Source organism: Serinus canaria, chromosome 10, assembly GCF_022539315.1.
Source record: "Serinus canaria isolate serCan28SL12 chromosome 10, serCan2020, whole genome shotgun sequence".
Lineage (NCBI taxonomy): Eukaryota > Metazoa > Chordata > Aves > Passeriformes > Fringillidae > Serinus > Serinus canaria.
The window spans coordinates 10238748-10263189 of NC_066324.1; the positions used below are offsets into that span (position 1 = coordinate 10238748).

Consider the following 24442-nt stretch of genomic DNA (forward strand, 5'->3'; position numbering starts at 1 on the left):
CCTTGTCTGTCTGAGGCAGAGCTTTGGAGATAATCACGGAATTAAATCGGTTGGAGAAGGCCTCAGAGATCCTAAGTCCAACGTGTGAGCCAACACCACCACGTCAGCTTAAAACAACGGCACTGAGTGCCAGATCCAGTCTTTCCTTCAATACCCCCAGGCACGGTGACTCCACCACATCCCTGGGCCGCCTGTTCCAATGTCTAATCACTCTGTCTGTGGAGAAATTCTTAATGTCCAACCTAAATCTTCCCTGGTGGAACTCAGAATTATGTCCTCCTGTCTTGGAGGTTACCAGGGAGAGACCAACTCCCTCCCACATGGCCACAAGCTCGGATGTGGGAGTTGTAGAGTGCAACAAAGTCACCCTGAGCCTCCTCCAGCCTGAACCCCTCAGCTGCTCCTCACAGGACTTGTGTTCCAGGTCCATTACCAGCTTCATTGCCTTTCTCTGGACCTGCTCCAGCCCTAAAATGTCCTTAAATCAAGGGTCCAAGAACTGGATTCAGTATTCAAGGAAAGGCCTCACCAGTTGCAAATACAGAGGAAGCTCTGCTGTATTTGGGATCATAGAACTAGGACTTGATAGGATGACAGCTCCAAAATAGCCTTCGGTTGTTGCTGCTCTTTCAGAGGGCTCTGGCCTTCAGTCCCAGGCTGGTACTGAACCTGACAGCCCAGGCCCTGAAACATTTCTCTCCCAGTTTTGCTTCAACAATATAAAATGGTTGTGCTCTCATTCTCCCCAAAGCTGTTCCAAGTCACACATCTGCTACCATGAAGCATGGATCTCATAATCGTCATCCTTCAGGAAAACATACCAATGACAAAGTTCCAGTCTGTTATTTTGGAGATTGTAATACCCACTAGATAATTAGAGGAATACCTGTTATAACACTTTACAGAGCCATTATTATTTGCTTTTGACCTATCTAATGCATCTTTGTACAAAATACAAATAACAATATTCCGAGGAGTAACTTCCTATCACCTGTGGACTGGTTTTTCTGGATGTGTTCAGCCAGAAGGCGGCACTAGAGAACAAATCCAAACACCTCGGGGCTGCCACTGGTCACCCAGGGCATGGAAACCTTAAATCCAACCTTCAGCACACTTCTCATTCATTGTTGACAAGTGCCTGTGTCTCTCAACAAGGATTTAGGATGTCATGTTATGGCTTTTCATTTATGCAGTAGCTGTAGACACAGAAAATGTTACAATGTCCACACAGGCGTGTGCCAGTAGAACAGGAAGACTGTGGCGTTAGCAGCAGTGCTACAGAAAAGCCAAGCTCTCCATATTAATGACAATCTTTCACAGAGGTGAAGAATACAGTCTGCATTTAATCCATTAGCATTGCATATCAGTTCATTATTATGATCACAAAATAATCATGTCTAGTTTTTTTCACCAAAACTAAGAGAGAGAATGCATGTAAGAGAGAGACATGATTGTCTGGTGTAGCCAAGTCAGAACACCTTTCACATCTGTAAAATATGTTTCTATTTTACCCTGCTTTAGAAGATGTAAATTTTTTTAGCTAAATAATCTAATACATTCTACTAAAAAGCACACCAATTTCTACTAAAATTATTTTCTTTATTTAATACTGCTACACAAGAACACACGTGCTGATAGGAAAATGTGTTCAAACCTGAGGCAACCCCAGCATGTTTTAACTTAACATTATTAGCATGTTTTAACAAGCTCTGGAGTGGGGTAAAGCTAATTGCATAGGCAGCTCCTCCCAAAACACTTTTCTATGTATGGCTGAGGTTTGCCCATACAAGTAAAAGCAAAGTTTGTATCACACAATGTTTTCATATATGAGAAACAATAAAGGGGTTCTCTGAGTCCAGTTTGGACAGCAGTGAGTATGAGAGTCAACATTAATATGTACACATCCCTAGCTCTGACATCAGTGGACTTACCCTTCCATCTTGTCATAACTTTTTGGCATCACCCACCCTGGCTAAAACACATAGAGCAGGTCTGAAAAAGGCACTTACAAGAGCGTGGTGTTATTAATATTCAATTCAGCTTACAGTTGTTGGAATCTATTGACTTACTTTGACTTCCTATTCACCTTTCTGCACAATAAAGGAGACATATCACTGTTATTTTTCCCAGAACCTTTTACATGCCTGATCACTCACACACGCTGCAAACTACAGATGGAGAAATTGTCTGAGCCTTTCATGTGCCCAACAATACTGTGCTAGGGGCTGTGATACACTTCAGCTTCCTGGACAAGCAACCAGAAGAATTTTGGAAGGCTACATGGAGACAGGTATCTCCATGTTTTCTAAACTTCCCTGGTAGGCTCCAAGACCTCCCTGTTTTCTAAAGTCCCTGAGGGAAACTGCTCCAGCTCACAAGACATTTCCATTGGCAAAACTGAGTACCAGGTTGAAATATAGTTGTTGAATCCCCTCACCCTCCAACACAGTTGAGGGGCACGCCAGGATTGTGGCAGCACAGAGCATCTCCTCCATTTGTGTGAGATCTCCACGGCAGGACCAGCCTCTCCCCTCTTCCCAGCACCACTGTACCAGCAAGTCCACAAATACCTGCCATCCCTGAGATACAATGCTTGTAGTAACACAAGGTGCACAGAAAACACTGCCATCAACAGAAAACTTGGAGTGTCCCCTATCAATCCAGTTTTCTCTAAACTAAAACCAGGATATTTTTATAAAGAGATGTGTCTCGCGTTCCCACACCAGATTGCACAGTGCGGTGAGCCAGTTTAACACCCCATACAAACGCTGGGATGTCCTACAGACTGTGACAGACCCCAGAGCCCGCTCTTAGTGCCTTGGCCACAGTAACAAATCTCCCGCTCCTATGACGAGAAGCCAGCTCCGGCGGGGCAGCAGCCCATGGAGGCCGGCAGGGCACGGCAGGTAACCTCGCGCCCCCTCGGAGCGCTCTCCAGGGCCAGTGGGTGCTGTTGGGCGAGGTCACTGCGCCTCCCTCGTCTCTCACCGACCCCAGAGCCACCCCGGCTCCGAGGCTGCTCCACGGCGTGAGGGTCTGCGTCCCCCCGCCCGAGCGCTGCCGCGCCCCGCAGGGCCCGCAGGACAGCAGCAGGGCCGGCCCGGACCCTCGCGGCCCCAGCCGGCCCCGTTGCACGGATAGGGCCGTGACAGTCCCCGCCCCCGCGGGGAGCGGAGGCCCGGCAGGAGGGAGGGAAGCAGGGAGGGAGGGACACCGCCGAGTTCCGCCCTAGCAGCCATGGCCGCGTAGCGTCTTCTCGGCAGCCGCGCTCGGACATGGGCCTGCCCCGGGCCGGCGGGCGGAGGCACCGAGTCCCCGCGGCGGTGAGTACGGGACCGGGGCGGCTCTGGGCCGACGGGGAGCGAGGCCTGCGGGGTAGGGGGACTCCGGCAGTGATGGGAGGGGCGGGCGCCCTTGGAGGGATCCCCGGGCCCAGCCCCGCCGTGCGGGGGGAGCGGCCGTCGAGGGGCTGCGGAGGACAGGGAGCCCGTCCGGGCCGCGCGGGGAGAATCGGGCCTGGCCCCGGCGGGGAGCTGGCCGTGTGACCTTGGGCAGCCCGCAGTCTGCCAGCCTTAGCCCGGCCGAGTGGGGAGCGAGCGGGGCCGGCGGAGCCGCCACCGAGCCCGAGAGCGTCCGGAGGAAGATGGCAGGGAAGCGGCGCTTCCCAGAGTGCCGCACTCCTGCGGCCGGCGAGCTGCGGTGTCATGGAGATTGCCACAGCCCGGCCGGGCCGCCGCAGCGCTATTGACCGCCCGGTTAGAAACTTGAAGGAGTTTTCTGCCTCCCTGTCACCTCCCCGGCTTCTTATCACCTCTGCTATTTGCCTACGCCTTGCAAATGTTCATTTATCTAAATAACAAGTGGAACTATTTGTGGTTTTACTTAGAATAACTTTCAAACTTCCTGCAGTATCTTTTCAGTTGGGTATCAGTGAAACTGTGGGATGTTTGTCTGTCAAAGCGTTTCTCACTGCGTAGAGAGAGTCCTTGCGAGGCTTGGCAGTGCACGTTGGTGCAGGTTTCAGCAGGGTAGGTGGCCGGAGAGGGACCCGTGATGTGTTACTGCCCTGGAACCAGAAGAATAGTGAAAGTTTGGGTACTCTCAGTGAGCATAATGAGCTTGCCATAAGAAGCCCCAAAAGTTATAATCACCCTATGCACATTAGGTTACAGGACCAATGCCTGTAGTATTAATACCAGAGCCTGGAAGAGAGCTAGAGGACTAACAGAACTAAATATGCTGATTGTACTGATTGTATAGTTCAGTCATTGAAAAATTCTCAGTCTCTGCACTCAAACTGATAATCTTGAAGGAAACCAGCTCTTGTGTACTAAGTGCAGACAGCAAAACTTAATTCTGAGAAAACTGAGTAACTTAATGATCATGAGAAATCCATTTCTCATTTGCTCAAGTGCTAGAGAGAAAAATACGTGAATAATACTTTATTACGTACTTGAATTGGTGATGCGCATTACTTGTATTTCAAAATGTGTTAGTGTGTGCACTGGTTGCAGTGTAACTGCTTCAGTGCATTGTTCTTTCTGTAGTCATTCCACTTAAAGCTTACTCATATCCTTAGTAAAACTGGCATGATAATTAGATGTTGAAAAACCTGTTACCAACAGGTATGTTTCTCTGTCAGGGTAAAACTATCCATTCTAAGTATGTCAAATGCCTATAGCCATACAAGCAATGCTTCACTTCTATTTTGGGATACTGGCCTTGTTTTTAGCACTCACAGGTATGAAAAAGGAGCCATAGGTAATACTTCAGCTGGGGTAGAAAAGGTCTCAGGTTTTGAGTTTGTTCTTAATTTTTAAGATAAAAGTTGACAAACCTGAAATAAGTTGTTTCTTCTTCCTCATGGGGTTGGCTAATAGTAGATTTGGCTATTACAACTTCTTCAGTCCCTTGTATTCATAGTTTTATGATCCTGTTTTCTCTGATGCTGACTAGTTCCAAACTGTATTTGTGCAACTGGATTTTGCTGGATTCCTCCACTGAGACTAGGCCAGTTAGGAATCGGATATCTGCAAAAAAGTTGTGGTCAAAATCAGATGGCAATATTTATCAACGAAGGAGCTAATTTGGACTCTGAAATTATAGTCTTCCCAAAGCTTGCTCAAAAGCGAAGGACATAAACCATGTTCATTTGAGTATGAGGAAAAATTAAGGTAGTGCACATCCTTAAGTTTAGTGGAAGCTTAAAAATTTTTGAGGGTCCTTATGAGCTAAGACTGAGCAGTCAACAATGGTCAGTTTGTAGTAACTAAAATCCAGTGGAGCATTTTTGATGCATAAACCTGAAAATGTTAGTTACAGATCCAAAATTAAGATTCTGTGTAGAAAAATGTCTTAGAAACTGCAACTGAAATCTCTTATCAGCATTACATATGCTGTATTTCAATTAAGTATGTGGTTGAGAATTTGATTTTTTTAAAAGTTTAGAAAATGTTACTCCTTATCCATTCTTTCTCATTTCACTGCAGCATATTGTACGAATTGTGATGCTGTGGGACGTCAAAGGGTAATATCTCATTCATCAGCTACTGTGGTTAGAAGCTCATGTTTAAAAAAGGCATAGAATTTCTTTTGATCAGAAAATAAAAGTTCAGCAGTGAACTTGCATGGTGGTTTAAAGACCTGCAGTTATAACTTAGTGACCATAGGAAAATGTGGAAAGACAATTTTTGTTTCAGGCCAAAGCTCAGAGGTGGCTTTTATTTACTAGTTCTGCATTTGTATTGATGATGTTCCAGAAGATCTGCCCTTTTCAAGGTGTGTCAGCAACACTTGAGAATTTACTGACATCATTAAATGGTTCATCTTCCACATAATCTTGAGCTTTTTTTGCTCATATGCACACAGCACTCCAGTGCTATGTGCATATCTTATTCAGGCTGCGTATTTAGTTACAATATTCTGTCAGAACACAACCAAATGCTGCCACTTAAGATTAAGAAAATACTGGTTACATAACAGAGCAAACATTGAAGATATATTTGGAAAGGACTTAAAAGCTTCAAAGGAAAAGTCTATTTACAGTTCCATGGTGAAAAAAAAATGCCAGGTAAAGACATGCTCTGAAGGTAGAATGAGACAAGCAATACTAAAATCTTAATAAGAGTGAAACCTCTCTTTATGAGGTTGCAAAAAGTATGTCTTTGTTTTAGGCTAAAAGGCTTTTGTACTGGAAAGGTCTTCTTTGGGGCAGGGAATGTCTGTGTTTTGTTTCTACTGCATGCAGTTCTAATGAACTTATCTGCCTTGTTTTCAGCTCCTAAGTATTACCCTGAACGTTACAATTGAATGAATGACGCATATAGAAAAGACAATGTTTTAAGATGAGTGAGGTATGGGATATGTTTTTAATTCTATGTATTAAAGATAGTATTTGAGGACTTCAGTACTTACTTTATAAAATTACCTGGAAATTAGTCCACTAAGAGAGGATTTTTAACAGATTTTTCAGTTTTAAAAAGCTGATACCTAGTTATCAAGGAGATTAGCAAGTACAGCATCTGTGTACAAGCAGTAAGCTATTTTGCTAGATATTGTTTAGTCTAAACTTGGCATACCAGACCTTAGACCGAAGGTTTGTGTTAACTTAGTGTCTTTGTTTGATAACCAGTTCCTAGACCAACAAGAGTCAGCCTGGCAGTACTCTGTGCACTAATACTTCAGGGAGTACAACAGCTCTGAGCCTTGGGAAGGGATCCCATTCCCACCTTAGCCTCTCATTCTTGACTGCACATGCCAACTGCTGCCCTTGCACAAGCTGGGTAGCCTTTCTGCTTCTTCAGCAGGCTGAATTGGCTCAATAAGAGGTTGGAAAAGTACCAGACCAGCATGAGAAAGCGGGAGGGAAATTGGGACTACCTCAATGAGTGGCTACTGATCAATTTGGTCCGGTGAAACTTCCCTCTGAGGTCACTGTCTGGGTTTTTTTGGTCACACTTGATGCTGATCACATTGAAAGAGAAATGCTCTACCTTGCTGGTATCATTTGAGTGTCTTGTCTTCTAATGAGTCCCCCTTCATTCCTTCAGTATTTCTCACATCTTAATGTCTCCCCTCTTGTTTGTGAGGGAGCTCAGTTCCTCCCCTGCCACCCCCAAGGCTGAAATAGCTCGCTGTGTACTGATGCAAAGAGTTTTAGTTAGACTGTCTGCAGGAGACTTCTTGGACTTCCCTGTCTCAGATAACAGGATGTAACAGTCCCTTCTGACCAAATTCTGCTTAACTATTTCATGGCAGCTTGGAGAGCACTTTCAAATGAAAGCACAAAGTCAATGGTGCCAAGGAGCTGGAGACCTACAGAATGTCCACGACTTTAATGGTAGCAGCCTTCCTGTTCTCAGCTTATCTCTTAGCAAGACATTAGAAGTCATTTTTCAGTGGGAGTAACGTGTATTTGCAGAGTACAGAGGAGTCAGCTATTTTTTGTTAGTATACTTGCTGGCATTTCAGTAGAATAAATTTGCTGGATATGATGATCTTGAACATTCATGAGTCAGCATTTCTTTTTTTTTTTTCCTGTTAGCACCATACTGCTGGACATTCTTGATCAATTACATGAAGTGATTTCAAATAATTCTGTCACTTTGAAAGATTAATTTATACTATTAATTGTTCAGACACTGTTTGCTAGCTCACATATGGTGAGATAAATTAGGTAATAAACCTACACAGGTAACTATAAGTACTGTGCTAGAAGTAATTGGAATATAATTTGGCTCTTCCTACCCTTTTTTCTTCCTCCAGAAAAATATTGGTGGAGACTTCTAAGAAGCTGTAACATCCTAGAAGGGACATAAGTAACAATATTAACATGCCTGCTGTAGCATCTGTACCTAAGGAGCTCTACCTCTCTACTTCATTGAAAGATCTCAACAAGAAGACAGAAGTAAAACCTGAAAAGACCAGTACAAAAAGGTATATATGTTATAACTGATTTTAAAGTAATACTTTAAATATTAGTGGTTCCAGAAAAAAATTGTTGCAGATCTAAATTTCCTTCATTGTTTCTCTAGATACAGAATCTTCAATAGTCTTATATATGGCTCTCAGCTGTCACATTGGGTATGCTTACTGCCTTCAGAAGTCACTTGGCATACTGCCAGAGCATGACTTGGACAGAGCACAATGCCCATGAAAATCCACATACTTAGAGGAAAGGCTACATAAATGCAAATCTGTAAAAATGACAAAACCTTTAGCAAGTGTCTGAATGCTTTGCCTCTAGCATTTTTAGACAATCAATGATTTAATTTTGTCTTACTATGACTTAGTTCTTCCTAGAAAAAAAGTTATTCTTAGAAGGGAAGAGTACCTTTTTCCATATTTACTATGGTATTTAATTATGGAAGACTTTAAATAAGGCTGGTAAACAAACTAGCAAAGATAAACATTATTTGGAGGAACATGATTGCAATTAATATTAAATGAAAGCTTTATATTAAGGTGGTAAAAGCAAATGCTTAATATATGGGTGAAATCTGTAAACACTTAAGATGGCATCCTGTAATGAACAGGTGTTTAAGGACAAGTCAACAATTATGTGCTTTACTCCTCTTCTTTGGTTTCAGTTATGTGCAGAGTGCCCTTAAGATTTTCAAGGCAGCAGAGGAAAGCAGACTGGACGGAGATGAAGAAAAAGCTTACATCCTATACATGAAATATGTGGCTGTTTATAACCTTATTAGAAAGAGACCTGATTTTAAGCAGCAGCAGGTATAAGAGCTTTCTGGCTGATCTCTTCTGCATTGGTCAAAGTATGAGAAGTACAGAGAATTACACTAATACACATTCAAAGGATCTCACTGATATTAAGTAAACTGTCTCACTTATGGTGCTATTTTTTCTTTCTTGTTTTCTGACAAGTCTGGTGTTAATATTTTTTACATTACATATGAACTATACAAATTGTCAGATCTGTGAATATTTTTTCATGGAAAGTTACCAGACTTTTTGGTGACTTTTGAAGTTGCCTTGTCTAGCCTTTATTTATTAGAGCTATAAAGCAAAACTCATATTTGAATGAAAAATATTTCAATTCAAAGCAGTTCTTTTTTTTTAGCATTAATATCATGATAATATCAACTCCCCATACATTAGTGACTCTTGACATTCATAGAAGTAGGCATTGTTAAACAGTATATTTATATTATGTGATGCTTGTCATTTTAGGATTATTTTCATTCAATTCTGGGAACTACAAATTTAAAAAAAGCTCTTGATGAAGCTGAAATACTGTCAGACAGCCTTAAACTCAGGTATGTAATATAGTTGATGGCTAAGACACTGTCCTTTATACCTTGAGCCTGTATCTGTGCCAAGTGCAGATTTTCATGCTATTTAGTAGTAAGCTATTGCACTTGAGTAAACCATAGGTATCTGAAACTCTTGAGAGCTTAAATTCATTCCCAGAAGTCTTTTACTAGAGATAATTTTCACTGCCACACATTCCAATAACTTGTCATTTTGTATACTGTCTGCTAATTCCTAGTAACTTTGGTCTCATGACAGTCTCCTAGTTTTGTTAATTGACTAATAAAAAGAAACCACAAGGTCTGAAGTAGAGATGATCAAGAGTCATTTCCTCCTCAACCTTTTAATCATAAGGTCATCTGAGCCCAAATATATTAATGAATGCTCCTAATAATCAGATATGCTAAAAAGTCCTCCTAGTCTGGATGTAGTTTACACTAAGAAATGCCAGGTTTTGATTGTTTAGCCACACCTTTTCTCTGCCTCTTGCAGATATGTGTATGGAATGCACAGTTCTGCCAGTATGTAAATGAGCAGATGCTAATGGGCTTTTGGGTACCTGATTATGAGCTGTCGAGTTATATCTTTGTGCCATAAGCCATGAAATTGTGTTAGTAAAAAGTTGTAAGGTAGGGTCTATCTTTAGGTGATATTTAGCACAGTAGTTCTTACTTCCAGGCTTTTCTGCTCCTTGCATCCTTAGCAACTTCCTCACTCTTTTAACTCTCTCTCTCTGCAGCTGGGCACATTTCCCTTCTCAAGTGTCATATCCCACCCCCTCCTCCCAAGTATTCTTGTGAAAGTGTATTTTATGCCCTCCGAAGTGCTAAATCTATAAGTCAGTTTAGGTGAACTGTGAGTGTAGTTACATGTATGTGGAGAGTGACTCCATAAAGATCTCATGACACTGTGTATGAAACAATCTTTAGATTTTCTTTGTTTAGGTGAGTCTTACAATTAAATACAGCTACAAATTCACTCTAGGAGTAAACATTGATAGAATCAGAGTAACCCAAAATGTAGAGACTTATTGTTTAAGTAACTTGAGTCTTTTTATGAAAGGAACAGAGTTTTGGAGTTGATGCAGGAACTTTTAACTACTCTGGCAAAATGTGTGAAAATTTAAAGGTAACAGAAATGAAACATGACTCCTGTGTAACTACAGAAGTAGTTTCAAGGAAATTATTTGTATAATTTCTTCCCCAGGCAGTAGGCCAGCAAATAGTTTGAATGTTAATTGTTAACTAAAAGTAGAGCTGATGAAACTTGTATTAGGGGCAGGAATGCTTACATTTATGACCTACTACGTGCTTCAGAACTATAAATAGGAAATTGTTGGGTAAATATTTCATACTGACCAAATTAAACTAAAATCTGAAATATGTTTTAGTGTCACTAACTCCAATTGGGAATAAAATGCTCAGTTCTAACTTACAATGCCTGTGCCAAATCAAGAAGCCTGTTTAAAAATAAAATTACAGACTTGCTGCCTCCTTCCTCTTAGTGGGCAATTAGTGCAGTAGACTTGGAGGTGGAATTTGATCTAGGTTATTAACATACAGCTGTATTGTCATTGTTATTTTAACCCTCATTACACAACATCTGGTTAAAATGAGCACTTACTAACACAGTTCTGAGTTCATGTTTTACTTCTTGCTTCAGTCATCCAAATTGGTAGGTCAAACATTCTATTTTTGTTTTATGATACTAGTAACCCTTAAACTTCTCAGTTGTAGGAAGAGTAAGTGAATACTATTGAACAATGATGTGACTGTAACAAACCTCCAGTGGGTGAGCTGAAAACTGTAGTTTGGAGATCACTGGCTTCCAATAGCATGATTGTCCTTCCAGTGGTGAAAGGCTGGGAGGGTAATTTTCAAATCTGAAGCTTTATGAAAAGGACAGTTGTATGCAAGAACTCATCCCCCAAAACTCCTGAGTGAACATAGTTCTTGCATTGGCTTCACTGTAGGCCCAGTGTTTGAAACAAGCACCAGGCAGGCACATAGATGAGCACATCGTGGAGTCAACTTACATTCTGAAGGTGATTACTGTATAAGTAGTTCTGATCCAACTTCCCAGAAAAAGCAAATTTAGATATCTGAGCTAACTTACTCTTTACTGGCTCCATTGCAAAATGAAATAAAATACCTGGGATGACTGTTGTAATATATTGGAGTTTACTTGTAAGTCACTAGTACCTACCCTTTTTTGTGGAAAGTGAAAAACATTCAGAGATACCATAGCTAAGCATGACCCCAGGTCTGAAGAAAAAAAAATAGCTTTACAATCAGTGGCTGTGTAATAGGACTCAAACCAAGATTTAACAATAAGAAAACCAACCCAAAAGTGGGAGAAGGAAGACCACATGGTTAGGAAGCAAAATAAAGTTTGTTGGAATACAAAAACTGTCAGTACTTTAACTTTTAAAGTTTTTGACTGAAGACTTAGTGATTTTGATATTAATAATCCAAGGTTAGCCAAAACCACAATATTGAAAAAAAGGCACTTTTTTCCCCCAATAGATATGAGGAAGCTGAAGTTCGGAAAAAACTTGAAGAGAGGGACAGACAAGAGCTACAGAAAAAGCAAGAACCAAAAGATGATGGAAAGAGCTCAGCCAAAAACTCCTCAGAAAGTGCTGTGGATTCCAAAGGAAAAAGCCAAAGGGTAAGTGAAGCTGTTTACAAGCTCTAATTCAATCAGAATGTATATTTCAATCTAGAATTTGGTCTCTACTAGTAGCTATTTCCAGTTCAGAATCAAGGTGGGGTTTTTTTGAATTAATGTATACTCTCCGTAACCCTTCTTTGACATTGCTTTGGAATATGTGAAGTCCTAGTAGCCTCCAAGTCTTGTATAAGGTAGACTGAGCTTTATGATTAAGTCAAATTCTGATTTATGCCAGAATTAGTGCAAGAAATCCAAGGTAATGGCGACAAACTGATGTTAAGGATAACACGTCTCCATTTTAGGGGAAGGTTGACCTTTTTAGCAGTAGTGTGGAAACACTGAATCAGCACTTAATTCTCAACAATACTTAAAGAATTTCTTCTAGTAGATGATGGTGTCCTAGGTTGTATTACCTTTCTAACTGTTTTCTGTCTAGGCAGGGCAGCAACCTCAGTATCTTTTGAGTACATTTGTCAGCACATCTTCAGAAGCAGCTCCTTTGTGGTGTGTTTGTTCCTGTGGCTTAACTGTCTGACAAGTTTCTTTCAGGCTCTGTGAGAGTCATTGTCTGTTGGCCAGCTTAGTTCTCAGTATTACATGCTAAACTTTTTTTTTTTTTTTCCTTATACAGTTTAATGGTGAGACAAAGCATTCACTGGAAAGAAAAGATCAGTCTGATAGCCTGAGTGGTAAGCAGTGCTCACACAAATGTGAAAAAAGGTTTTTCTGTATGACTGTGCACTAATCTCCTCACAGCTGCAGTCCTTCTCAGGAGTTACTTCACAGTTAAAATACTTTGATGAAATTCTGGTATCCTGCATTTCAGTTACAACAAATCAGTAATTCATTAAACTCTGTATTTAAAATCTGCCTTTGTTACTTCTCATAAACTTAGAGATCTGTAGTTAGTTTTTCAACTGTTCAGTAATGGAAGATGAACTAGTCCTGAAGTGATCAGGTTAGAAAGAAAAACAGCTCTACTGCTGATATCAAGGATATAATATGACAACTTAATTAAATACAAAATTTTCCCATTCCCCTTACAACCTTCTGCTTTTTGTTCTTGTAATGAGTATGTGAAAATGTTCTCTAGAGTTCTTAAGAGGAATATCTGCAGCATGTAGTTCACAAATGCTTGCCTATATAGCTTGATTTAAGTGAGACCACAATACATTAAACTTGTTTATCACTGAAATATTCAGTATTGTCTAATCTAACAGATGAGGTGCTGATCACTACAGCAGTGGGAGCAAAAGGCCCACACTGTAATGTCTCACCTCCATGACTTTGTGGGACTTCTTAGTTCTGTTTCATCTGTTTGCAGTCTTGATTGCACCAGTCAGATACCATAGCCATTCATAGCTATCTTCATTCATAACGTGGCTTCTTTCATGTTATTGCTTCTCTCTTTCAAGGAGCAGTCACACCTGAGAGACTGTTTGCAATGATGTCAGACAAAAATATTGAATTGCTTATAATGGATGCTCGAAAATCAAAGGATTATCAGGAATCCTGTATTCCAAAATCCATCAGTGTCCCAGAAGAAGCTATCCATCCTGGGTAAGACATGATGTTAAATGAGAGTGAAATATTTAATTTTCTAAAAAAGTACATGCTTTAAAGCTTGTACACCTGGTGTCAGAATCCCTGCTGTGTACCAGTGGGTGAGATGCATCTGCACAGCTCTGTTCTTGCATGTACTGACTTCAACACAATGCATATTTATTTTATCCAAGCACATAAACATCTATAGATTATATATTGTTGGACAGAATGCTACTTGTACATGAATCTTTAAATGCATGTTAATACATTTCAGAGATACTGCCTACCTGATTGAAGCTAGACTCCCAGAGGAGTCTAGGGATTCATGGAAGAGGAGAGGACAGTTCCATTATGTTATACTACTAGACTGGTTTAGTTCTGCTGAAGACTTAAAGCTGGGAACAACTCTACAGAGCCTGAAAGATGCACTTTTTAAGGTTGGCAAATTTAATCTTTTAATTCATTAATTAATTAACCTTAGTAAAGAAGGCCTTGAAGCACTTATATTTATGTGTATATGGAGGCCTTAATGACACACTTGGTTGAGTTTTCAAAGCCTGCTTGTTTTGATAGCAGAAGTGTAGTTTGAAGTTTCATACTGTATTCTAGTAGATGACAGTATAATTTATTAAACAGGTAAACAGCAGAATGATTCAACTCACTTCCTCAACAAGCAGCTCATCAACTTAGAGTTCTTTGCTGACAGAGTTATATGGAAAAGTACTTTCAGTCCTGTTTCCTAGGAACAGTCACCTTTTCTGTTACATTACCAACAGTAATTCCTTATCCCTGGAAACTGGTTGGCCACCTACGTTGCAGTCCTGTCAGCCAGGTACTTCCTACAGTGGAGGGGCTGCAATGAAAGAGGCTCCAGAAATATTTTCAGCACATTTCTGCACTTTTGAATATAACTTTTATGTAAACATTATTTAAATTTGAGTTTCATCAGTGCAGGAAGCTTATGGACTCCACAGTGAGCAGATGCCCAACATTTTCGAGTCAGATTTTCTGTGGCTATGTTGTCCCTCCTCTGTACAGTGGTGGCTCTTGTGAAAGACTGCAAATCTTTCTGTTACCTTGACATTCAGGACTGGGGTTCAGAGATAGTTCAGCAGTTCTCCTTCTTAATTGCTTTAGAGACTGTTCTCCAGACTGTCTGTCTTGTTCATGTACTAGTACTAAGGACAGCAGGAGGAGGGCAGTCTGAACCCTGAACTCTCAAGGGGTTCCAGAAAGTCAATGTTATGCTTTCTAAATCACTAATCCCTCAGCAAACATACCAGATAAGAAACTGAAGCAAATACATTAATAAAAATACTTTTCTGCGTGAAGGACTGTTATGTGAAGTAGCAGTAAGTGGTTCTTTCTCTACTGGAAATATTCACACCCTGTTGTAGGCAGAGCCAGGAACCCAACTGTGCTAGGCATTCTCCAACCACAGAGAGGATTCCTAATTTTGTAGCCACTAATTCTTGTTTAAAAATCTCAAAAAACAATCTCTCAATTTAATGACTAGGCACAGGAATTTAAACAACATTATTAAGCTGTAAAAGTTTACTTTCTATTTTAAATCAATTAACTTTAAACTTTTTTTCCATACAGTGGGAAAGCAAAACCATCCTGCAGAATGAACCTTTAATTCTAGAGGGAGGTTATGAAAACTGGCTCCTTTGTTTTCCCCAGTATACAACAAATGCTAGAGTAACTCCACCCCAGCATGGCAGGACCGAAGCAGTGACTGTTTCTTGTAAGTATAAAAGATAACACCCCACCAAGCATTTGTACTCACTGCATGAGTCTGTCATTCATTCTGGTGTTGTAGGAAAGTCTTGTTATAGCTAAAAGCTAGACTGTGGGTTGGAATGGGGGGTTTATTTTGCTTTTGTGGTTTTGTTTTGAGAATTCTCTTATGGTTCCCTCCTGTCCCCCCTCCTGCAGTGGATTTTACATATCCATCTCTGGAAGAGCCAGCTCCTGTGCTACCTGTTGTTGCTGAAAATGAAGAAATGGGAGATAATTTGGAAGAGAGACTAAAATCACTTAACAGACCAAACATACAGGATGCTGCTGTTCCAAAATCTGACAGTTCCTTTGTAGTTAATCCCATGTCAGTTACAAGAAGTATCCCTGAGGTAAGCTTTTTGACCTGTTCCTTTTTTTCAGTTAGTATGTGGTTAATGTGTTAGAGACCCACCACACCTAGAACTCTAAATCCACAAGAAAACATACTCAATACATTTGTTTAAGCCTTGTACATGAGTATATTGGTACAGAGACTCTTGGTGGTCTGTGAACCTGTGGTAACTGATCTACAGAATTATATGAAATTAAATATACTCAACAGAATAGCAGAACTTTTCATAAATGTTTTTACACGAGCATGTGAGAAATTCAAGGTCAGCAATTGATCACTAATTCAGAAAGTTTACAAGTAACCTTTCTACTTAAAGCAACGTAGGATGAAATACAGAGAGGACAGTTAAGCCATGGTTTACCTTGGCTGTTCCACAGGTCCGATTTCCAGCCACTGTATCTTCATTCAAATAATAAAACATTTAGGTGTGTTGTCACTCTGGGCCCAGTAGTGAAAGTATAGGAATTTGTTTCTTCCTTTCATCTGAATAGGACTTTATAAAAACACATGTGTAGAGTTCTTACACTAAAATACTACTTTCTTTAGTAGACAAGGCTAAAAGCATTTTCTAGATGCAGCCTTTCATATAGATCTCATTCAAGAGACCCTATACTGTAAAAATTTAGAGACCTTATTTCTGTTTGTCCTGAACCAGATGAGCTTTTATTTCTTTAGAACACTCACTCTGGCATCAAAAACTACCTACTGGCAACAGCTGAGCATAAGCCATTCCTAAATACCCCTTTCCATCAAGCAGATCTACCTTAAACATGTCCTTTGTCACATGATAAAGAGAACCAAGCCCAAATTAGGCTACCTGATTGCCCTAAAAGGTTCACCTTTGAAAGCTCAAAAATAGAGGGTTGTGGTAATCAGTGCTTAATGCTGTCCTTATGACTCTTTAGGGCTTGTTTATTGGTTCACACCTGGAATGAATACCCAATTTTACTAACAAGCAGTTTGAATGAGAAGATTTAATGAAATTAAAAGATCTTTCTCTCTGGCAGAAGTCAACTTGATATAATCTTTATTCTCTTACAAATCTCACTTAGGAAGAGCTTAGCAGAGAGAGTAGTGGTAGCTGTAGTGAGTTGTTCTACTCTGTGTTCTGCACCTGTGTTACAGGTGGATCGTTCTAAAAAGCCTTCACTAAAAATCCTTGGTGATAACAGAGCAAAACCTCCAAGTACAATCAGTGACAGCCAGTCTGGTGAGAGTGGAAGAATAGTTCCAGACCGCTCCACAAAGCCCCTGCATGATGGAAGGAGCACTCTGACAGAAGAAGAAAAAAGTCGGGTCCATGCAGAAACTGCTGCTTTGTTAGAGAAAAACAGACGGGAAAAGGAACTGCGGGAGAGGCAACAGCAGGAACAGAGAGAGAGGCTCAGGAGAGAAAAAGAAGAAGAGGAACGAAAAGAAAAAGAACAAGAACAAAAGGCAAAAGAAGAGCAGAAGGAAAAGGAACAGAAAGAAAAGCTACAGCAATCAAAAGAGGACAGAGAGCAGAAGGAAAGGGATGAACAAATAAAAAGAGAACAGGAGGAAAAGGAACAAGAAAGAGCACACAGAGAAGCAGTAGAAGCAAAAAAGCAAAATAAAAATGAACCAGAAAACATTGGTGCAAAAAGGATTGAGATTGACAAAATATCCATGGAAGAAAGAGAAAAGGGAACTCGAACACCAGAAACACAGAAACGGGCACTGGGTGATGCATCTCAGACCTTTGTGACTGTTCCAGGCAAGGTTAGTGAAAAAGAAAATCATCATCAAATGTGAAGTAGTTATGCACTTAAATAATTCTGAATAGTCTAGTTTTAATCTAGCAATTTGAAATACATAATTGGATGTGTATTTAGACCACATTTTAGATAAAAGTAGAGGAGAGAGTTAAAACCAAGACACAAAGAGATTTTTTTTTTTCCCAAGACAAGCTTATTTCTTTCTTGTAGGTGGGCAGCATGTAATCCCCACGGGATAACAAAACTTCCCACTCACATGGAGCTAGAAGGGATGATGGTTCATAGACTGCAAACCTCTGTTTCAAAAATAGAAGCCCGGTGGTATTTAATCTCTTGTGCCAGTTTGGTACTGTACTGTATGTGGTGTGTTAAGGACACAATGGTGTCATAAGGATCCCTTTAGTGCCCCCAGCTGTAGAAACACTGACAGGACAGGATTTTGTTACCTGGCACAGGAAGCAAAGCAACATCTTCATCTAGGATTTTAGCTGAAAGCAATCCAGTTCCAAACCTTGGGGGGAATGGAGGAGTGTCACAGTTCTTTCTTTCCTCATTCTTGAAAAGATTTGCAAAATTTCTCAATGTACAAATCATCTGATCATAAAACAGGAGCCACTTGCGAAGCTAACAATGGAACAGATGTCTTTAAAACCACTTCTCAAGAACTTGCATTAGGATATTTTTCTCTGCTTTTGTAATTGCAGTTGTGATTTGATCATATTCTGATGTTTGTTTAATCCAAATGCACAAGAAAGCAAAAATAAATCTTCCTGTGCAAATTTAGCACAGTCATTCATGAGCTTTTGACTGACAGAGAAACTTCACATAATCCAAAAATGATGGCTTATGATCAACCAAATTCATGTTGGCTTCACAGTTTGCCTTTTCCATGGAGAGGTTTGATAAGTGGGGAGTGAAAGGGAAAAAAGGCTGAAGTTTAACAACACATTATAAACCCAACTTTTAGAGTGGAAAGTAGCGTAGGTGGAACTTCTGCACTTTATTTCTGAGCTGTTGAAACTACAGAACAAACTGTAATACAACATTCAGTTTCAAAAACTATTCCAGTGAAATGCCTAGAGTATGTAGAAGGAATAAAAATTACCTGCTTTAACCACTTTGTTATGGTGCATGTTTAACAACCAAAAAAGTATAACTCTGCTTTATCAGAATTCTTTACTGACATGCCAGATGAAAATTGAAGCCTTTTTTCAAAATCTTTTGCAGCAAATGGGGGTTAAAGGACAACCAGACAGTGAAGCTCAAAAGCCAGGACCCCTTAGAGAGGATTCTGAACAAGATACTGAAAGACTTAAAGTAAATACAAATGTATTGTATGTAGCCAGAATAATCAAGCACAGATGCTTTATGATTATTATATTATGTTAAACTCCATTTCATTTCAATTTTTACAGTCATCATCTTAACACTATGCCATGTTCACAATGTTTGTTTTCTTTTTTCATTTTTCATATTCATATGAAAAACACTTGAAACTTCCATTAGAAGTCTTGATGCATTTCTGGTGGCACTAGCATTCTCCATGCACTTGTCATCTCATGCATACACCTCAAGTGCTACTTTAAGAGGGAAAAAAGCTCAGCCTTATGTGTTTAACAGAAGCACATACTCCTACTATTTCCTGATTCTTCAGGGAAAAAATTGAGTTTTGTGACTTTCATGAGACTAAATGGTTGGTTTGTTTTTTGTTTTTTTGGAATGTGTCAGCAAATGTTTTGTTTAGATTCCAATGTTTTTTGTTTAGATTGAGCAACAGAAAATACTAAATTACCATTACAATACATTTTATTTCTCTCTATCATCAAGGATTTATTGTACTGTTTGCACTGAATCATGTAACTCCATAGAGAAGTCACAGGCAGCTTGTTGTTCTGCATAGGGAACTGAACATACCCTACTTTTCTCTTTGTTTATTAGTCCCAGCGAGAGCCATTAATGAGAGCACGAAGTGAGGAAATGGGAAGGATAGTCCCAGGGCTGCCTGCAGGTTGGGTAAAGGTAACTCCTCTCCTGAAACGAAAATCAAACTGTTTTGTGTAGTTTTGTCCTGTATTTCTGTTGTGTCTTACTTCTAAGTTAGATCTTGTTTAATTTTTTTTTTACTCCCCTTTAACTTCCACACAGTTATTTTTCTGAATTTTAATATTATTTTTATTGAAACTAGGACAGTTCATCTGCTGTTCCTGGTTTTTGCTGTTTAATAGGCATTTTGGTAAAAGTTCCCCTTCTACTAAATTTAATCCATTGAATTTTGAGGACAGTCCTAACTTAGTATCCCAATGTCTGAAAAACTTGTACTGTTCTTACAGTAATGTATTAAGAGGTAAGTTAATGATGGATTTTCACTTGGGTTTGAAACTATTTGTTTTTTTCCCCCAAGTTCCTGGATGACATCACTGGAACCTATCGTTACTATCACTCGCCCACAAATACTGTTCAGATGTACCCACCAGAAATGGCTCCTGCAGCCACTCCTCCATCAACCCCTCCCACTCGGAAGGCCAAGCCAAAGGTGACAGCTGAGCGGGAGAGGGAACACTCCAAGCTCAAGCGCTCCTACTCGTCCCCAGATATCACCCAAGCCATTCAGGAGGAAGACAAGAAAAGAATTCCTGTAACCCCTGCAGTCAATCGTGACAATAAGTACGTTTGTTTGATAAGTTAGATCACAGCTCGGGCAGTATGACAGCACAAAGGACTTTCTTTGTGTTTAACCAACTGAAATTCATTACTGTTTTCTAAGTGGGTTTGAAAGGATGCAAGAGTAATAGACTGAAATTTCATTGCTAGAAGTTCAATGTATAGAGCAGTTCTCTTTGAGAAATCGGTATAATAGTTATGTATTAGCAGGAATTTCGGAGGTCACAGTCTATTAATTGGAGGACAGCTGCTTTTTAAGTTCCATTATTTGTGTTAACATACTGACAGTTTGTGAAAGGCAAGTTTTCAGATTTTAAACTGTAATAAACAGCTAATTCTTCATCTGTGAATTAAAAAAAAAGAAATAAAAGAAAAATATATATAAATCTCACAGCTGATAGTGCCTAAACCTCAGCCTCATTATAGGCCAATGTATATGGATTTCTCACTGTTGCATTGGCTGGTTTTGAATACCCTAAATGATGGTATTTGGTGCCAGGATGGTCCAGTCCCTGTGGGTGGTGAGGTGAGGTGTGGTGTCTGTTGGTTTATGTGAACAACTTTGTCAAGTCTGAGACTCCTAAAACAGAATTTCTTGCTTATAGACCTGCCTGTTACACTAAAGCAGAAATTTCCAGGCTCTCTGCATCGCAGATTCGCAATCTCAATCCTGTGTTTGGGGGATCGGGACCAGCTCTGACAGGACTTCGTAATCTAGGGAACACTTGCTACATGAATTCCATACTACAGTGTCTGTGCAATGCTCCTCACCTGGCTGAGTATTTCAACAGAAACTTGTATCAAGCTGATATTAACAGGTAACAATCTCTCATCTGCCTTTATACTTGCCAATTCAAGATGATCACTAATTGGGCCTGTTTGTCTTTTTAAGTAGGAGGCAGATGGTAACTTTTGGGAACCTTGACATTTTCAAAATTCATGTTTGTCACTAAATAGGTTTTACTGGACTGTGATAATTAAATTATGGTCACCACGTTCAAAAAATACATGTGTACTAGAGTCTCTTAAAACCAAATTGAATATTTCAATAGTTCCCAAAACATGCTGAAAACAGCTGTACCTTCCATCTGGAATATGGTACCAAATTACAGGGATGACTTGGATGAAAATTTAACTCAGTCTAACAGCTAGTTTTCCTTGGTCTAAAGAAATTATTTTAAAATTGGGATCATGTTTTGAATTAAAAACATTACTATTAAAACCCAGTTATTTGAATGGCTCAGATTTTTTTGTTTCTTATTTTATAGGTCAAATTTCCTGGGGCATAAGGGTGAAGTGGCTGAAGAGTTTGGTGTAATAATGAAAGCTTTATGGGCAGGACAGTATAAATATATCAGTCCAAAAGACTTCAAAATTACAATTGGGAAGATTAATGACCAATTTGCAGGATATAGCCAACAGGACTCCCAAGAATTGCTTCTCTTTCTAATGGATGGCTTGCATGAGGACCTAAATAAAGTAAGCAATACACTTAAAACAAATTATATATCTGTCAGAAGATCAAGAGAAATTTTTAAAATACTTTCTTATTTCATAAGGGTATTTTGCTGCAACCTTGTATAGAAATAGGATTGTTTAGAAATAAAGTAGGAAGTCAGTATGAAACAGTATGAAGTAGTGGAGGGAGTCACAGAAGAAGCCTCACTAGACAAGAACTGGGTGGCTACACTGATATGTTTAAATATTCTTGTGAATAATCAATCATATGCTTGCCTATAGATGATATATGTTAATATATTGCTGTGGTATTTAAACTTCTGCTATCCAGGCTGACAACAGGAAAAGATACAAGGAAGAAAATAACGATCACCTGGATGACTCAAGTGCAGCAGAAATAGCCTGGCACAAACACAAACAGCTCAATGAGTCCATCATAGTGGCACTCTTCCAGGGGCAGTTCAAATCCACTGTGCAGTGTCTGACGTGTCACAAGAGGTCCCGAACCTTCGAGGCTTTCATGTATCTGTCATTACCACTTGCATCCTCCAGCAAATGCACTCTGCAGGTATGGGGAACTGGAGAGAAACTGCTCCTGGAGTGCAAACTGGCACTTCATTATGATGCTGCTTCTGCTCACCCTCTGCTTGAAGGGGTTGGTCGGCATTCTGCTTAATTTTCACCTGAAACATGAACAGATCTAAATCTGCTGGGGTTTTTTTCCAGTTCTTCTAAAGTTTAAAGAAATAGGTCATCCCTTAAAAGTTTTAAATTAGTAGCAGGATGGAACTACTGAAGCTGCAGTAGCAGCATGTATATTACTTACTTTGGTAGGTCACAATGTAAATATTCTGTGTTTTTAAACAAAATATTGTCTGTATATTTTATAGAATGCTAATTAATATCTGCAGTAAAATTTATTTCTACACATAGATTTAAGTCACTTTTGCTCAGTGAAATGTAGGATGCAGATAACCAGTGCAGGTTAACAACCAAATGGGAAACAAACATTTTTTCTTATACTTCTGTAAATGCCTACCATTCACAATCTGTCTTTTGTTTTAGGAATGCCTTAGATTGTTCTCCAAAGAAGAAAAGCTCACTGATAACAATAGATTTTACTGTAGCCATTGCAAAACTCGAAGGGATTCTTTGAAAAAAATAGAAATTTGGAAATTACCACCTGTTCTTCTTGTGCACTTGAAACGGTAAGGAACTGGTGATTGGTGGATATTAATTAGGATGAAATGACCAGGCTTTGATGGAACTGGATTGTTCCATGGCAGTAGCTGAGCATTTTTACTTAGAGGTCACAGATACATTTCCAATTGTAATGTTGCAAGACTGATTTTTATCTGAGGCTTCTTTCATAAGGTTGTAATTCCCAAGGCACTTTCACAAGTGATCTCTTGTTATTTTTGCTAAGAAACACATGAGCAAATGTTAAAAACTGGAGGCTTTAGTTGAGATCACATCCTGGTTAAAAACAGGGAAAATGAACATGCTTAATACAATGGAATAGCTTGTGAACCGCCTGTAACTTTTCATGATGCTTTTTAATTCTCTAGATTTTCCTATGATGGAAGATGGAAACAAAAGCTTCAAACTTCAGTAGATTTTCCACTGGAAACTCTTGACCTCTCTCAGTATGTTATTGGTCCAAAGACTTCCTTGAAGAGATACAATCTGTTTTCGGTATCGGTGAGTAACCAGTCACATTTCAAAATTCAGCTGCAGTTTATGCCAGGACTCAGGTTGGCCTGTGTGATTCAGCCAGGCTGCATTGTAGTTACAGACTAAGTTGCATTCTAAAAAGAACAATTGAGATTTAGTAAAAATGTCATGTTCTAGATTATTTCCCTAGCCAGGGGAGAAATGGCAGCTTTGAAGGCCACTAATCCTTGCCTTACATTCACAGAATCATTACGGTGGGCTGGACGGGGGGCACTACACAGCCTACTGCAAAAATGCTTCAAAACAACGCTGGTTTAAGTTTGATGACCACGAAGTGTCTGAGATCTCGGCGTCCTCGGTCAAGTCCTCAGCTGCTTACATTCTCTTTTATACTTCCTATGAACAGCGAGCAGTAGACATGGCCACGTAAAGGAACGTGGCTCAAGGAAACTGGTTTTCTTTCTTCAAGAGCAAAGTAGGCCTGGGAATGCATATGAATAAATATGCAGAAGTGCAGCAGACATAGTCACTGGAGTGGGAGAGCAGGGTGTCTGCCAGCAGGGCTCGCTGGGCCGTAGCAGTGCTTCACAATCAGAGAGCGATGGGTAACGCTCGTGGTCATACTGCCATCTGTGGAACCATTTACAAGCATACTTGCATTACTGTTTATTTAAAAAAGAACTATATTTTTAGTTTGCTCCAAAATTAAATTCTAGCTTAGACATCTAAAATCTATTAACAAGTAGTTTAAAATGTCTTAAAATCCCAAGGCATATCTTGGTTTATTTTTTTCTTTCACTGTTAATGGCCTTTTCACATTTCTAACCTTAAGCTTGACTCTACTGTGAATACTCTAGAACGATGTAAACAGTTAGGAATGTAAGTGTACATATTGATTGCATACTTGCACATCAGAACTATGTATATAATAAAATGTCGTCCTTTTTGTGAGAATCTCTAAAACTCAGAAGATTGCATTTATTTGCCAGCTCTAAGTAATTGCAACACTACTTAATAAAAAAGCAGAGCTGTATTATTTTTTCTGTTAGCTTTTGTCAATATTTGTGCACTTCAGAGTTATTCTAAACAAACAAGATTTTCCTTTTTAATTTTTTAATATAAATTTTCATGTACACATGCATTAAAAACCTTAATGAAGAAATTATTTAAAAATATATCCTGTTAAATGTATGTTTGGGTTTGGTTTTTCATTCTCAGCTGTTATGTAATGATCAAGATTGTACATAATAACAGTCTGACTCATACTCACACAATTTAAAGGTTCTCC

At 39.6% G+C, this 24442-nt stretch overlaps 1 protein-coding gene across 3 annotated transcripts; it reads left to right on the top strand.

The window, feature by feature from the left end:
• Window positions 1-3180: 3180 nt before the first annotated feature.
• USP8 (ubiquitin specific peptidase 8) lies at window positions 3181-24345 on the top strand. 3 transcript variants are annotated; one of them, XM_030228400.2, is made up of 21 exons: window positions 3216-3323; window positions 6278-6353; window positions 7765-7935; window positions 8589-8733; window positions 9190-9275; window positions 11796-11940; window positions 12575-12632; window positions 13359-13503; window positions 13763-13925; window positions 15091-15235; window positions 15427-15620; window positions 16748-17365; window positions 18589-18678; window positions 19300-19380; window positions 19763-20025; window positions 20628-20840; window positions 21291-21501; window positions 21812-22048; window positions 22546-22688; window positions 23049-23181; window positions 23399-24345. In XM_030228400.2, exons 3-21 carry the CDS (start codon window positions 7832-7834, stop codon window positions 23582-23584), a joined length of 3360 nt encoding a protein of 1119 aa, XP_030084260.2. In that variant the 5' UTR covers window positions 3216-3323; window positions 6278-6353; window positions 7765-7831; the 3' UTR covers window positions 23585-24345. The 3 variants fall into 3 exon arrangements, with proteins under 3 accessions (XP_030084259.2, XP_030084261.2, XP_030084260.2); XM_030228399.2 differs by lacking the exon at window positions 6278-6353 and having other exon boundaries at window positions 3181-3323; XM_030228401.2 differs by lacking the exons at window positions 6278-6353; window positions 18589-18678 and having other exon boundaries at window positions 3181-3323.
• The last annotated feature ends 97 nt before the right edge of the window (window positions 24346-24442 follow it).